General features: G+C 47.8%; 1 protein-coding gene across 1 annotated transcript in view; it reads right to left on the reverse strand.

The window, feature by feature from the left end:
- The window catches only part of DNAH17 (dynein axonemal heavy chain 17), a 68071-nt gene that overhangs the window by 4571 nt on the left and 46589 nt on the right, over positions 1-16911 (reverse strand). The window contains exons 43-56 of the mRNA XM_026654408.1: positions 16532-16767; positions 15483-15605; positions 14194-14398; positions 13090-13254; positions 12779-12919; positions 12467-12637; positions 10659-10781; positions 8733-8926; positions 7406-7554; positions 7125-7252; positions 5543-5770; positions 3718-3909; positions 2308-2487; positions 1663-1845 (exon numbers count right to left, since the gene is read on the reverse strand). Coding sequence (XP_026510193.1) covers positions 1663-1845; positions 2308-2487; positions 3718-3909; positions 5543-5770; positions 7125-7252; positions 7406-7554; positions 8733-8926; positions 10659-10781; positions 12467-12637; positions 12779-12919; positions 13090-13254; positions 14194-14398; positions 15483-15605; positions 16532-16767 — 2418 coding nt within the window. The remainder of the gene's footprint in view (positions 1-1662; positions 1846-2307; positions 2488-3717; positions 3910-5542; positions 5771-7124; positions 7253-7405; positions 7555-8732; positions 8927-10658; positions 10782-12466; positions 12638-12778; positions 12920-13089; positions 13255-14193; positions 14399-15482; positions 15606-16531; positions 16768-16911) is intronic.

Raw genomic sequence — 16911 nt, forward strand, 5'->3', positions numbered from 1 at the left:
AGATTAGGTTTAGCAGCTGCCTGCATTTCATTTTTATGGTTACAAATTTCACCTGCTCATAATCAGCCCATAAGTACTCTGCCATCTACCTCAAAGTACAGTAACTGAGCAAACTCCCCACATCACTAGTAGTATTAATTATTTTACAGGTGCAGTGCTAGAATCATAGACTTGTAGGACTGGAATGGACCTTGAGAGGTCTTCCAGTCCCATCTCCTGCACTCCAGGCAGGACTAAGTATTATCTAGACCATCCGGTGTTTGTCTAACCTGCTCTTAAAAATCTCCAGTGATGGAGTCCACAACCTTGCTAGGCAATTTATTCCAGTGCTTAACCACCCTGACAGGAAGTTTTTCCTAATGTCCAACCTAAACCTCTCTTGCTACAATTTAAGCCCATTGCTTCTTGTCCTATCCTGAGAGGTTAAGAACAACCATTTTTCTCACTCCTCCTTGTAACAACCTTTTATGTACTTGAAAGCTGTTATCATGTTCCCCCTCCCGCCCCATTGTCTCTTCTCCAGACTAAACAAACCCAGTTTTTTTCAGTCTTCCCTCAGAGGTCATGTTTTCTAAACCTTTAATCATTTTTGTTACTCTTCCCTTAACTTTCTCCAATTTGTCCACAGCTTTCCTGAAATGTGGCGCCCAGAACTGGACACAATACTCCAGTTGAGGCCTAATCAGCGCAGAGTAGAGCGGAAGAATTACTTCTCGTGTCTTGCTTACAACACTCCTGCTATTACATCCCAGAAGGATGTTTGCTTTTTTTTGCAACAGTGTTACATTGTTGACTCATATTTGGCTTGTGATCCACTATGACCCCAGGTCCCTTTCCACAGTACTCCTTCCTAGGCAGTCATTTCTCATTTTGTATGTGTGCAACTGATTGTTCCTTCCTAAGTGGACTACTTTGCATTTGTCTTTCTTGAATTTCATCCTATTTACTTCAGACCATTTCTCCAGTTTGTCCAGATCATTTTGAATTTCAATCCTGTCCTCCAAAGCACTTGCAACCCCTCTCAGCTTGGTGTCGTCCGCAAACTTTATAAGTGTATTCTCTGTGCCATTATCTAAATCACTGATGAAGATAGTGAACAAAACCAGACCCAGAACTGATCCCTGCAGGACCGCACTTGATATGCCCTTCCCGCTAGTACAACTCCGGATCCAAAGCGCAGGGTGGATAATGTGCTTTGGAAACTCTGGTCCCACTGTCTCTTTACCCCCAGCGGTGGGGGTGAGCAGCTCCCAGGTGCTTTAGTGCAGGACCTGAGGCGATGGGAAGTGGCTGCCAGCCAGTGCAGCTGGAAGAGGAGGAGGAGGAGATGTAGCTTTGAAAAAAGGAAGCCAAAGAGATTAACCATTTCCTCTCTCTCCTGCCCTACTGAATAATGCAGGAGGCTGCAACTCTCTGCAGCCCTAGGCAGGCGTGCCCCTGTTCAGTTACTCTGCTAGTCCATGGTAGCGGTGGGAGGGAGAGCATGGTCAGGAGCACTGAGGCACAAATGTGCTTAAGAGACCGTTGGAGGTTCTGTCACTGGTGGGAGATGAGGCTGTTACAGTACGGAGCCTCCCCTTAGTTGGTATGTTTGTTTCTTCGAGAACAAACCCGCAGCAGATGAATTCCTGGTTAGCACCGAAGGACAGAAACGTTTCCTACCTTTTCCTCTCGGGACACACCCGTCCCGCCTCCAGCATCAGACTCCTTAGGCTGCATCTCCAGAACTGTACGGAAAAGCTTTTCAGACGTGACAGTGAGGAAGCCAATTTCGGCATTGGGGTGGAGCCCGTAAAGGTACGGGCTCTCTGGGGGAAGGTTCTCATCAATGTATTCATGATAACCCTAAAAGACAGGGCAGATAGCAAACACTGAGTGACTAGACCCCTATTCCTAGACAAGGCTTTTAAGACCTTTGGGCTCATCTAGCCCCACTCCATCATGGACTAGGAGTCTTTGGTGTTCCCGCCTGGAGAATATCTAAACCATCTCTCAATCTCCCACTCAGGGTGCCGTAGACCTACTGCCCTCCCTCACTAAGAAGTTTTTACTCATGTCCTTCCTCAGCTTTGTCCTGGTTTATTACTGAACTGCTTTTTCTTGTCCTGCCACTCTCCCCCTGGGAATCTCTCCAGGTTTCCATGGACTCTCCCCAATGTCTCCTTATGTCATCTTTACGGGGTTCTTTCCAGGTTTTGCAAGGCGGTGCTCTTATCACACATACATCCCCAAGAGAGCCACAGCCTTTTGACAGCTGCAGTGAACTGTGGAGCTCTCCCCCCATAGAAGAGAAGAGCCTTTCCTCACCTTGTAATCCGAGTTGGGTGGAACTAAAAACCCTGGAGCCAAGGTCATTTCTCCCTCCAGCATCTCCACCCGGATGTATTCTCTCAGGTAAGTTCTACACAACCTGCGATCCCAGTCATCTGTGATGTGTCCCCCATACATAATTTCACCAAAGAGATAGCGAAGATCGTCCCATGGAACCTAGACGAGATGCCGACTCAGTGCAAAGTGATTTCTATAGAATGCATGTTCTGAAAAGTCCCAGACAGCAGCGGGAAGCTTCACATGTCAAGTTAGCTTTGCTGTGCCCTCACCATGCAAGGAGCGAGCCCTTGGAGTCAGTCACACATGAGCAGCTCAGCATCAACATCGGGGGGGAAGAGCAGCATGGAGCCCGTCACTTTCTTGACCATGTTCACTGGGGATTTCACCCCTTCCCCAGCACAAAGACAGCCCCCCAGAGTGGCGGATGAGCCTTGCCTCTAGATCATGTCTCTTTTCATCCCAACTGAATTTAATTAAGCTTTTGCTACTTCCATAAGGCCTGGAGCAAGGAGCGTGCTTAGGGTTCCCATCCGTCCGTATTTCCCTGGACATGTCCGGCTTTTTTGTCTTTAAATAACCATCCAGGAGGAATTGGTAATAAGGGTAAAAGGTCCGGGATTGTTCCCCCTCTCCTCCCCTTTCCCCCATGCAGAGTGCGGCGCGGCTGATTGGGCGGCTGGGCCTGATTGAGCTGCTCCCATTGGCCTCCAGCAGCCAGAGCCCCCCCCCCCCGCTGCCTCAGCACTCTGCAGGGGTGGGGCGGTGCGCTCTGCAGCCTAGCAGCTGTTTTGCCTCCACGTGGAGCCAGCGGCTCGAGCGGCATGGTGGTAAGGGGAGAGGATTGGATGAGTCGGGAGTTCTGGGGGGCCTGTCAGGGGGCAGGGGTGTGGAGAGGGATCGGAGCAGTCGGGACAGGGGGCGGGTTGGATGGGTCGGGACTTCTGGGGGGGGGTCTGTCAGGGGGCGGGGAGTGGTTGGATGGGGCGTGGGAGTCCCGGGGGTCTGTCTGGGGGCGGGGGTGTGGATAAGGGTTGGGGCAGTCAGGGGACAAGGAGCCCCCGGCAGAGCCTTCTTCAGTCCAAAGGTTGTTGGAGCCCTGTGCTTCCACAATGCTCCCCCCACCCAGGAATCATAGAATATCAGGGTTGGAAGGGACCTTGGGGTCATCTAATCCAACCCCCTGCTCAAAGCAGGGCCAATCCCCAACTAAATCATCCCAGCCAGGGCTTTGTCAAGCCTGACCTTAAAAACCTCTAAGGCAGGAGGCTGGGAGGGGGGCACGAAGGGGAGGTCTAAGCAGCACCCTGCGTTTCCCCTGTAGTGCTGCTTTTTGTAACCTGGGGACAATCACTCTGACTTGCCGATGTTAAACAAGCACGTTCTAACCTTGACATTAGCCTCCAGGTAATTATACAGCACGTTGATGGATATAGTCAGATCTCCATTGTTGAAAGGATAAGACCGATTCCAGCCCTGCGCACCAAACTTACGCCTTTCAGCTACCACCGCATGAAAGTAGCAGAGAGCAAACAAGATGCACTTGAATTCAATTTCTTTGGTGCACATTTCTAAAGTATCCTAAAGCAGAAGAAAGAGGAAAAGAACATGCTTGCGTGCAGAAGAGGAAATGTCCCCAATGGGTGTCTGAATATAAAAAACAACTTCTCACAACTAGCCAGCAAAGACGGAGCTGAACCTTCTTTACCACAAAGTGCACGTAGGTGTCTCAGCTTACGCACGCTCTCAAAAGCTCACGTGTAGTCTCAGCAACATTCACTGCTGCTTGCCCAGAATTTACTCAGAGTACATTGAAATGTGTGAGAGGGAAACTCCTGGCCTCGTCCACACACCTTAATGTGATGTGTTTATAATCTGATGAGAAATGACCTCTTAATTCTAACTGTCTGCTCGTTTTAAACTCTTGCACTCTATCAGTGAGTTAAAAATAACCAAAATATCAATAATAGTAATTACTACTACAGCTACTGGTCACATGGCTCTGTAAAAGGTTAGTTGTGGTGCTGCAGAAGCAGGCAGTAGAGGCGTATTTTGATCAGGCTTCTTCCTAGAACTGCATTATCTGTATTGTCTCTGATACTTATGCACACCAGGGTGACCTACAATTCTTAATTTCAGAAGCTCATCTTTTGCACCAGGCCCAACAGATGTAGGAAAAAAGCATAAGTATAAACCCTGCCATGTTTTCTTCTAAGCAAGTCCAAGTTACCTAGTCATTCCTCTGCTCTTCTAGCCAGTACCTAGCTTACACTGTATCATGTAGTATGAAACCAATTCAGACAGGTTTGAAGAACACCAGTAAGCGAAACACCTGTACAATCCCAAAACACTCAACAAGAATGCTGCGCTCTATTAATAAATTGGAGACCTCATCTGTGGTGAAGGGCCCTTCCCTGCACTTAGTACCTATGTCTTTGAGGGCCAAGGGCAGTAGGGCCCTTAAAAAGCTTCACCTGGTGGAAAGATTCTACCAGTTCTGGAACTGGCTGTGGAACATTCTAAAGGTACACACCATAGCATGCTGCAATTTTCCATTATTTACAGGCAGAGAAGAAATGACTCTTGCAATGACAGACTATAGTATATTAGCCTACAAATAGAAACTTGCAGCCAAGCAAAACACACAGCTGCAGTAGAGTGCTTCTATAATCAGACACGCTTGGCATGACCTCACCTCTTAACATCCCCATCACTAGCAGCTTTACATTTAATTATTTTTTAATATTGCTGAACAGGACTGTAAGGATTACAAATTTGCTCTGTCCCTAGTAAAATCTTATGTTATGGGAACACTGATAGGAACACCCGGAGATCTTTAGTGGACATCACAAGGGTACCTTTTCCACTACAATGCAGAAAGCACGCAAAAACCTTTGAAAAAGCCCTGTAATTAATGCCAATGTGGCGAAGATGCCTTTATGAAGGGCATCAGTATGAACTAGTGCACTGAAAAGAACAGAGCTAAGAGGAGTCAGACTAGATGACTTAGGGGTAAACTATGAATCTAGACTCTAAGAAATCCATTTCCTAGGCAGGCTGCACTCTCTCTCCTGGGGAGAAAAGCCTGAAAAGAGAGAGGCCTTACAACTTCTAATAAAGAGCTGTGACTGCAGAAAAAAGTTTAAAACAACAACAGAACAAACCCAAATAGCTTAAAAAAAAACAACCAAAAAATCAATCCTGTCATCAATACCTGAGTAAAGAGATCCAGTGCTTTGTGCAAGTTAGCATGCATGCCAGTCGGTGGCTCATTGGTAATTTTAATGGCATTTTCCAGGAGTCCTTGAGGAATAATATGCGCGTCTGGAGTGGGAGCAGGTTCCGCACTCATAAACACCCTGTAATCCTCGTGGCTGCCAATGCTGTATCTCTCAACCTTCTTATCCAGCGTGCTCAGCCACTTTGCAACCAGGTGGATATTCTGCAACACACACAATTTGACTTTACTTCTTGCTCCCAAATTTGAATCCCGTACAGCCGAAGTCCCTCACAGTGCTAGGTGGGAAGTGCTGTGCTGGAGGAGGTGATGCTATTTCACACCTCTTAGGCCTAGCAGCCCTGAGTTGTTCCCTGTTGTTTCACTGGGATGTGATACACTGACAAGGCCCCATGCTTCCTCTGATGACGTAGTCACCTGTTTAGATTTGACGCAGGTCAGTGGAAGCTGCCCACCAAATACTGTCGTCAGTCTCCTAGGGTTTGTACCCATCATCATCTTTTAACATTTGGATGAATAGCCTGGAAGGCCAGAAGAGACCATGAGCAGCATCCAGTTTGTCCTCCCGCATAACATAGGCCACAACTTCTGGTGGACGTAGAGCAGTGGCTCTCAACCTTTCCAGACGACTGTCCCCATTTCCGGCGTCTGATTTGTCTTGCATAGCCCAAGTCTCACCTTACTTAAAAACGACTTGCTTACAAAAATACAAGTGTCACAGCACACTATTACTGAAAAATTGCTTATTTTCTCCTTTTTACCATATAATTCTAAAATAAATCAACTGGAATATAAATATTGTACTTACATTTCAGTGTACAGTACACAGAACAGTATACACGAGTCATTGTATGAAATTTTAGTTTGTACTGACTTTGCTAGTGCTTTTTGTGTAGCCTGTTGTAAAACTGGACAAATCTCTAGATGAGGAGATGTACCCCCGGAAGACCTCTGCGTACCCCCAGGGGTACGTATACCCCTGGTTGAGAACCACTGATGTAGAGCACCTCTTTAGAAAGAAATCAAGCCTTGGTTTAAAGCTTCCCAAGTGATGGCGTATTCGCCAGTGTTCTTCACTGAAACATTAGAAGTCCTTTACTAAATGATATACAGTACATGCTTCTCCCAGCACTGTGCTGCTATATCAGCTGGATGTCTAGCCATTCTCCTGGGCCCTGAATGCACTGCCTACCACCACAGTAGTCTTAGCTTCTGCTGGCCCATGGGAGTTAAAGATCAGATGCAGCAAATCATGCTGGGTGGCAGGTGATGAGGTAGAAAGGTGATGTACTCCAGAATCTAACCAACCAGGAAGTTGGGTAACATGATAGCTGAAGGCATTCAATACAGACAAGCGCGAGGTAATGCATTTAGGAAAGGACAGTTCACCTTGAGAGGAGAGGCAGGACTTTTGAACAACATGTGTGTTATGTAGAACTCTTTGCACTGACACTGAGAATTTCTGAATGTATAATGGGCTGCTCTAAATACTATTAGATCACTATAGAAACCACAAAGGTACAGCAGAGAACCAACAATGCAATGGTGCTTCTAATACCTGAAGAATGACCCAGTGTCCTTGAATAGCAGCCACATCCAGAGCATTTTCTGCCACAACTTCCTGTCCTTGCCCTAGAGACACGTTGTGGATTTTTCCATTGTCGATGGTAAAGCCTAGCTTTCTTCCTGGGGGGAATCCACAGGAATACATTAAAATTAAAAAAATAAAAATAAATAAAAATCCAAAAATTGCATGCAATGTCTGCTCTTTATTGATAACGTCTTCCATGACTACCATGCTACAGACCCTACTGCTTGTGAAGGGGAATATTGATTTACCCAGTGCCTCTACGTCTTTCAGTGGGTCAACCCCTGGAGAGAGGATAAAGAATATTGCAGTGGATGGGCTGCTCTCTTCATATGATTTAGAAAATTCAACACTTCTGCCTTCTACAAACTTACTTCCCATCTTCTCTTCCACAAAGTTTCTGTGAAAAAGAAGTTGATGCACAATTAGTCCCAGACTTTTTATCCAATTTATTACAAATAACTTGCAGGGCTAGGCCATGTGTTTCTACAGTTAGCCTCGAAGGCAGATCAGGGCATAGGTTTTAAGTACTGTATGAAAACTGAAAATGTTCCTACAACGGCTCAGTAGGTGTTAAGGGCAGGGAGTGGAGCTGCAAACCAAAATAATGCACAAAAATTTAATCCGAGCAAGGAAATCCCAGAGAAGATAACAGAAAAACTGGATTACACAGCATGCCTGGAGCACTTCTAAGGAAAGTATCTGGGCCAGATCTACACCATTGTCACCTTGAACCTTTAGCTTGTGTAACCCACACACCTCCTGGGTGTGGTGTTCTGTCCCACCTAGTGGCACCAAGACCACTTAGTGAGAGAGATTAATGAGTCGGCTCTATTTAGCTCATGCTGTAGAGGCTCATGTACTAAGCTCCAGAGGCTCCAGGTTTGATGCCACCCGCTGACGACCGGGGTCTGTCAGTGTTACACTTGCACAGGGCAAGAGAGTTCCCATCCCCACCATAGAAAGGGTAGCTCCACACCTCCAAGGACTTCATACATCCCTTCAGTGTTCCCCCTCAGCATTGCCATCTGCCAGGGCAGCCTGGGACAAACGAGAGTGTTCGGCCGAGTTCTAGTTGAACAACAACCTCAACAAGTGTCTGCTCTAGATACACAGCGGGGCTGGGGCGGGAAGCCCTAGCAATTGCAGTGGGCATAGAGGAGGTCTCTGCGGTTAGAGCTGGCTGCAGAAAGGATGAAGCTGAGGTGTTGGGGTACATGGCACATGTTCAGGACCACCACAGGGTGCTGGTGTGGCCTGGGTGCCTGAAGCTGGATGTCTCTGGGCACATGCCTCACAGGACACGCTGGCTCTTCACAAGGGGACTAACAACCATAACCCCCCTTTTTCAAACGCCCTTTTGGAAGCCTATTACCATGCGACAGGCCGCATGCCGTCAGCTCTGTGCCTCATCCCCATGCCGCAGGCAGGTGCAGTTACTGCACAGCTGCACGCTCCATCATGTCCCATTTCTACTGCACCACCGTGAAATGCCTCCCCAGAATCACTCCGCGTAGGCATGCCAAGCCCCTTCTGGGCACTGACGGCACGGGTCCCTCCAGGGTCACGAGAGAATACCTGACTGCGTAGGTCATTCTGTCTGGCCTCATGCACCTCATCATACACAGCTTCTGCAGAGCTGATTTATTCTTCCACTCCTTCGGGAACACTTCCTTCTCCGGCGCCTCCGACTCAACGAATTTTTTCCATCGCTTTGCCGAACCTTCAATGTCGCTGTCTAAATTCTTGAACTCATCCATATCTGAGAGGACCTTCAAATACATGAGAAAAGGACCAGCTGCTTATGTGTTCTAGTGCCTCCTCCGGCTCTGTGACCCAGGGGGATTGACTTGCTGGAGACATTGTGGCTTTTCACAGGTGTGGCTGACAGCAGACTCAAGTGCTGAGTGTTTCGTACAAACTGTTGCCAGTTACATGCTCTAGCCCAACACCTGGTAGCCTTTTATTTTTATTTAAAGTTAATTTAATTGATGTAGTGTAAAATCACTGGCTACAGCTTTCTGTGGCATCATGCCTAGGCTGTGAGCTTTCAGTATAAAAATCCTCAGATACTCTGTTGAACACTGACATAATCAAGATATTTGCTGCCATCTGAGAAAAAGAGGGTAAGGTGTGATTAGCATTGGATTCCTGTTGTGGGGGCTTGGGGGTTCTTGTGGAGCAGGTGGAGATTTTGTGATGCACCCAAAATATGCTAACAATTTAGGCTGTGCAATTATGCAAGAAATGAGAGGCACATGAAGGGTCTGCTGTGATAATGGTGATCCATGTTCACCTTCCCTCCAGCCAGAAACCATCTTTGGAGACAGGCTAATAGTGGTATGTACAGGAGAAACTTAAGAGGTAGACATGTCTGAAGAATAGAAGAGAGGTGTCTAAGCTACAGACATGGCACAGCTGGTGGTGCTGGCCAGGGGCGGCTCTATGTATTTTGCCACCCCAAGCATGGCAGTCAGGCGGCTTTCGGAGGCATGCCTGCGGTCCTGCGGCTTCGGCGTACCCGCCGCCGAATTGCCGCCGAAGCCGGGGGACCATCGGACCTCCCGTAGGCATGCCACCGAAGGCTCCCTGACTGCTGCCCCCACAGCGACCGGCAGGCCGCCGCCCGCGGATTGCCGCCCCAGGCACGCGCTTGGTGCGCTGGTGCCTGGAGCCGCCCCTGGTGCTGGCCCAGCCAGGGAGGCAGTGTAGGCACAAGAAAGGGAAGGATAATATTTGTGTTGAAAGTATCATTTTTAAACTCTCAACATCAGGATCGGTATTTTTTAACACCGTCATGTTCTCCCTCTAGATCTTATTCCATTTGCTGACTCTGACTTGCCTTATTCTCTAGGAGTGAAACTGTGGCTCTCTCCAGCACATGCCCACTGAAGCCAATGGGAGGTCCCAGTCTGGAGCAGAGGCATACAGTGCAGCGGAGAGGTGCCACATGGCTGTGTGTATCTACTGGGCAACATCCGTAACTCAGGGGCCAGTCAAACAAACATGAACAATGTTGATTTTAACGCCGATACTTTCACAAACAAAAGGGACGTTAGCCGCTGCCCGGAAACACCTCAAAGCCTGGCTTCTTAGCTTTAAAACAATACCAACTCGCAGATGCCTTCCCAAGTGATGCTGGGTTACACAGTGCTGCATAATTGACTGCTTCTCATGCCACCTTCTGCTATGGTGGCTACTTTGGTGATTAGCTGATTATTTGATTAGGGGTTTTCTAATCAACATTATTTTTAGATAAATATTCCAATAACGCGACTGTTCCACAGCAGCATTTTTAAGAGCTACAACTCCCAAGGGTGTTAGTTTAACCAATAATCTCCAGCATTATTAAACTTATCCTGTCTCCTGTTTCAACCTGCATATTAGTGGCCTCACAATAGTGTGGCCTGGTTTACTGACTTCCACGGTGCAGTGTCTTAGTCTATTCTGTGTAGTGTTTACAAGACAAGAATTTGTACAAAATGTTACATTCTTCAGACGCACCTTAATTCCTCCCCAACCTTGAGATTGTAAGAAATCCACAGGGGACGTCAGTCCAGCCTTGAACGGAAAGCGCAAAAGAAAGTCCAGTTCAACCGGGTTCACTTCTTTCTTCATTAGCAAGACCTGATGAGAAAGCAGAGATTACAATGCAATGTTAGGCCTCTTGCCCAAGGTTACATAATCCATTTCTGAACAGTGTGAGTTGTTAGCAGAACTGCTGTGTGTCACAAGCCCTGTGCTCACACGTGCTGGGAAATTGGACATTGCAGAAGTGGTACAGATGCATGGGCTCTCGGAGGAAATGGGCTGGACCCCTCAGGCTCTGGCAGTGGAACTCTCTGCGGGCAGGGCCATGTTTACTGCGTTTGTACAGAGCCTCGCACAATGGGGCAGGGACCTGGCTGGCCTCTCGGCGCGATGCCACGGTAAATGTTAAACGCATAACAGCAGCAGCACTGGAGAAGGATGTTGGCCCACCAAGACAAGCCCACTGGGACCAATGATGGGGCCACGATGAAGGGAGGAACCCCTGTGGCTTTGTCTGCACTAGCATTCCATTTGGATCATTACTGCCGGCTGGATCGGTCACCTTCCTGCTTCTCCCCCGTACTCTACCCAGTGCAGCCATAAGGGTCATCCCTTTCCTGCTGCTCTGACCATGACAGCCCCTTCCCGCCTGCCCCAGTCTCCTCCTCTTCGCTTCACCCTCACGCACACTTGGAGCAGCCCGCCAAGCACCTCTCCCCACCTCCAACTCACTTCTCCCAGGAACAATTGCTACCCTGCGTTCTCCCAGAGCATCTCAACTCTGCCCCTCCCCACGTGTGCGGGCCCAATCCTTCCAACACGGCTCAGCGCTCACTTACCTGACTAGCTCTCTGGAAAGCAATGGGATTACTCCACTATTGAGCATTGGGGTGAAACCCTGGCCCAATGAAGTCAGTAGGCATTTTGCCATTCTCTTCAGTGGGACAAGAGCGCCACACAAGGGCTTGATGCAGGAATCACTGAGTGAGATTCTGTGCTACGCAAGTGGCTCGATCATGACGGTCCCTTCTGCTCTCACCAAGTGTTGGTAGAACTGGGCCCCGGGGTTCAATGCAGTTGAGCACATTCTCAGGCATCCTAGTGGATACAGGTGTTGGGGCCTGAACCAAAGTCCCCTGAAGTCTGGGGAATCTTCCATTGACGTCAGTGGATTTTGGCTCAAACTTTAGGATGTAAATTCTCCGGGTGAGAGCATGACTGACTGAGCCCTGACTGTAAAGCAGGGTGCGTTTACACACCATCCAGAAGATTAAAGCTACGATTTTGGCATGGAGCTCACAGTGTTCATGGCAATCGGAATTTTAATAAAGTCTGCGACCCTTGCAATGATGGCTCCTGTGGGCCTGGCTCTCTGCTCTGGAAATGGACAGCTGGGCCATGTGGTCAGAGTGCCACTGGAGTCTGGTATCTCCACCCTTCCATAGCTGGAGATGGAGGGGCCAAATTTGATGGGAGTGGTGACCTAGCGCATGGGGTCGCAACGCCCAGGGTGAGGAGCTGGACCCAGCCCTGCAGGTCAGGAACTGCCAGGGCAGGTGGGCTCGCACTCCAAAACCCCTCCCCACAGGCTACGACACTTCCTTGACTAGGAGTTTTTTCCCTGCAGCTCTGACGTAAAAGTTTGCATGACAAAATCATCATAATAATAATTAAGGCTAATATGGGGGACACATGCTTTGCCCCAGAAATAAGAGACCACCATGTATTACATATCTGAAAAGTTGTATTAGCTACTAATTTTAACTGGAGTCCAGTATTACCTGAAAGGCAACTTGGGCCATGAAAATGAGTTTGTCTCTCTCAAAGAGTCCCCGTGCAGTGTACACAAAGACTGAGTAGGTGATCTCATCTGTTAGGTTTATCACCCGGTGCTTTACGTCTTCAGCTGGAGGAGTTCGCTGGATGGCCTTCTCAAAGACTACATTGAATGCCTAGCCAGAAACGGTTAGAGATGGATGACTCAATTGTTGTTTTCAATAAAACACTCAGAATTGTAGCAACAATGACCCTTGTGAATTCTTTGAAAATCTGTTCAGTTACATAGAACTGTCTGCCCCATATTTGTTACTTACCTTTAATGAGAACTGGTAGATGGGGTCAATTTTGTTGAGGTCATTCAGTATAAAGTACAACAAGGATGCCCTTTCTGCAGCTGGCCTGTAGTTTTCTCTAGCTTCATTAATTTTAATTTCTGTAATTTTAGCTTCTCTCACCTTAAAAACAAACATAATGTTACTACAGCAGCTTTGCATGTCCTGGAAAACAACATGTCTCCCAGTCCTCTCCCCTGCTTTGACAGAGTTGGACACCAAATTCATTTTCTAAAAGAAACTCTACTGGTTCCACAGTGTGACCTGCAGGAGCCTTGGGGCAGCTTTCTTACTTTTTCCTCAATTTCTATGGCTGTTTGCTTTGTTGTCTCTAGATTCTCCACCAATGCGGTGTCTCCCAGGAAGTTTCCTGATGCAGCAGAGAGGCGGGCAAGCAAAGAGTCCTCCAGCTCTTTCAATAAAATCTTAAATTCATTTTGACTTTTTGTGAGATTTGCCTACAGCATCAATGCACAAAAGAGGAAAATTAGTTAGCAAGGGATTTACAACTAAAACTTTCATAGCATCAGTTTGGAGTGATTTAAACTAGGTACCCTTGACAGGCACAATGGAATAATGCACCAATTAGCAGGTGCTATTGTTGGTTTTATGTTCTTTTGCATATCAGTTTAGTTTATAATGTAGTTATGGGCTGTATAAGTCACTGAAGAAATGACTGAATGTATTCTATGTTTACAATGTTGCTGTAGTCATGTTGGTCCTAAGATAGGAAAAGATTATCTCACCTACCATTTCTCTCGGAGTGTACGCTACACTTTTGTTTAAAATATATTAGCTGGGCCCGCTAACCGCACCATGACATGAGAATCCCACTAAAATGCTTTCATCACTGGGTGCAATGCAGGGGAGAGGCAGGCCCTTCTTATTTAAATCACAACATTCTGACACATCCTAACCTTCATAGAGAACCAGACAGGGCAATGACACTCCTGTCCCGTTATGGTGGGGTTGCAGCTCCAGAACGATATAGTCAGTTTAATGCATCGAAATAAAAATGATTGTACCCCACCATCTAGTGTGGATTGCTGAGCTTGAATGGACCTGATGCTGCTTCCTTTGTTCCAAAGGGGTAGAGTTATTAGATATAACTTGTAGTAGATCATGTGTTGTCTATTGATCGCTGTTACATGTGTTGTACATGTGACCCACACCAATATTTATCATTTAAGGAGCAAATCTATCAGAACATTATCACTCTTATTGGCACTGGAGATTTCCTGGAGAAAGTACCCAGTATAGATGACAGTGAGTCCTAAGTAGGGCTCAGTCAGTTTTCTGTAAACAGTGTAGGTCTGGCTGGAATAGCAGGTGTGTTTCGCTATCTATAAGTAATGCTACAGCAGGCTCTACCTTCTCTCCAGCAATAGCATCGATACCTTCAGTTGCTCTAGATCTGGCCTCTCTTTTGCAACCACTGCTGCCAACAGCTGATCCTCCAGTCCATCTCTGGTTACCAGGAAGTTAATTAAAGTGCACTGAGCCTGCATCTCTGGCTTGTAATGGGGGTTAAAGTATTTGGTGTGCAGAATCAGACGGAAGTCTGGATGGTACTCCACTTCTTTATCGCCTATCCTAATGTATCTGTTTAATTGAACAAAACAGTGACTTTTGGTAAGTGCTAAACCATTTGGCATTAAACAAACCAACACAGACACTACCCCTCCTACCAATGCCCTAACTGCTAGTTATGAGAGATTCGTTACTTTGAGCCCCACTTTACTGGAGCATATACAAAGACACAGCTCTGCAGCAGAGCATGGACTGGGATTGTCCCGGCAGCTGGAGGCAGTTAGGTGCCCAACTCCCGTTGGACTGCAGCTAGGTTTGAGCAACTAACTCCCTGAGACGCCTTTGCAAATGCCAGCCTGACGGTCTCCATTCAGACAAAGCACGGCAAAGAGAGGGCCAGGGTACAATAAACCCATCAAGCAGTGACTCAGTCAGGCTCTGATGGGTCAATGGGGAAATTCCTGCGGATGTCAGTGGGTTTTGGACCAGGTGCTAAGGCAGCCCCCTTAGTCAATAATGATTAACATCCCCAGCCCTGTCACACAGCAGGAGGGAGTTTTCAGAGAGCTTTGAATGGAGAGATGGAAAGGCCTGGAGAAGGGACTAGAGATGGGCAAGAAGCAGGAGTGGGAGAAGGGACCAAGGGGTGAGGGCACTCGGGGTCGCTCTCAAGGAAAGCCCCACTGCTGGGTGTGTACCTGCATCTGCCATTTAGTGTAAAACAAAAGAAATCTTCTTGTTTATTTCACTTTATTGTGCAGCCCAAGCACCTGTGAAGGCTTCTGCTCTCAAATCGTTAACCAACCGTGACTCAGTGGCCCAGAAAATTAGCCTTTGTGGTAAAACACAGTAAGAGGGACAGTGACAATCCCCCCGAGGAAAGGGTTGTTAAAAAGGGAGGGAAAACTGGTCAGAGAGTCACAGCTCTGCCCAGAAAGGTCTGGTCCCAAATCTGCCAGCACATTTCCGTGGGTTGAAAATGGAACTGCTCAGAGCAGAGGATTTGGCTAGCCATCTGTCTTGGCTGGTTTAGACACAGCAAATGCTACATCTTGGCAGGGGATCGCACTCAATGACCCATACGGTCCTTTCCAACCCTTTGATTCTATGCTAGAAGCTCCGATTCCTTTGTCAAGAGGAGTGAGAATACACTTACTTTCCCTTTTTGATGGTGTTCCTGCCTAGCAAAGGGTCCAGCACAGGCTCCACCGACTCGCCGATGTTCTCAATGATCAGGGGGTGTCCCTCTGATATAGCTTGCTCAATGATATCCAGATAGCTGCAGCACATTGGAGAAGAGCCTTAGCCATGCAAACATTGCCCCAGGAAGCACTATGCGACGGGGGAGGAGCACCAGCACCCTCCAGACCCTCACACACCACGGTGGCTTGCCAAGGTAATCCTGGTTCTCTGCAGAGCTTTACAGAGCTACGTGTGCTGAAGAAGCCCGGGGCCTTGTTCAAATAGAGGATCCAAAGGGGCCCATCACCTGCAGACTCAGGATCCAATGAATAATTCAGACTACGTTGACCAGGGAGGCCCAGCACTGTCAGATGCACAGGGTCTGACAAAGGACCGAACATCACAGATCTGAGCAGCCCCTTATCTCTGGCCCATGTGACCCAAGGCGGCCATCTGCATCAGGACATAGCCAGCCAGGCTCACAGCCGGCAGTCTGAGTGCACTGGAGACCTGGTTTCCTTACACTTCTTTCTCTTGCTACCTGGAGTGCTCCAAGTGTGCTGAGGACCTGACCTCTTGACACACAGGCTAATGGGCCAAACACCCCCCTCCCTCCTGCAGGATGGGAGAAGATCTGTGGTGAGGCTCAGATCCTGGAGCAGAGAGAAGACTGGGTTCCACATCTGCTCAGGAAGTGAGGGGCGGGGGGCAAGGGTACCCTTGGTTCTGGAATGGTGGAACAGCAGAGCATACGCCCCCATGTGCTCTATGTGAGGCTCTGCAGAGGACATGGCATGAAGGATAGTAATTGATACATAAAACAAGCACTGAAGAGTCTCCAGAATAAACCCAGTCAGGTGTCTCCTTGCACAAATAACGTCAAAGGAGAGGGTTCTGCTGGACCTGACGCTGCCTGCTTGGCCTCATCATTAAGGCATGTCTTTCTGGCAGAGGAACTCTGCAGAGTATTGTGAGGGCAAATTATCAGACAGCTGTGTAAAGAACCAGCGTGCCCAAACAAACCTTCTCTGTCCCAGTCTGATTGATTTCAGCTCTTCTCCATATTTGTTTTTAATCCATTTGACCCCTTGTAATTGGGCATCCACAATGAGAGGCCAGCGCTCCGTGTTGCACAGAATCGTGGCGTTTTCGGTAGACATGCGGTCACTGGGCAGCCCTTGGTTATTCCAAGTAGCGATATCTGCATCGTCAGTCAGAAGGCTCAAAGGATCCAACCCTGGTGTAACAGGAATTGGCACCTGCAACACAACAGGTATCTCTGAAGCACCTGCCGATCTAGGGTTGTGGGTGAGGCTCTCTCTAGCTCATCTCAAACTACTGAGCACTAAATTATTTAACAACGTACAGGCCAAAGATGTGATTAAAAACTTAAAGCACCAAGA

The sequence above is a fragment of the Terrapene carolina genome, unplaced genomic scaffold (assembly GCF_002925995.2).
Source record: "Terrapene carolina triunguis isolate 2854851 unplaced genomic scaffold, T_m_triunguis-2.0 Scaffold192, whole genome shotgun sequence".
Lineage (NCBI taxonomy): Eukaryota > Metazoa > Chordata > Testudines > Emydidae > Terrapene > Terrapene triunguis.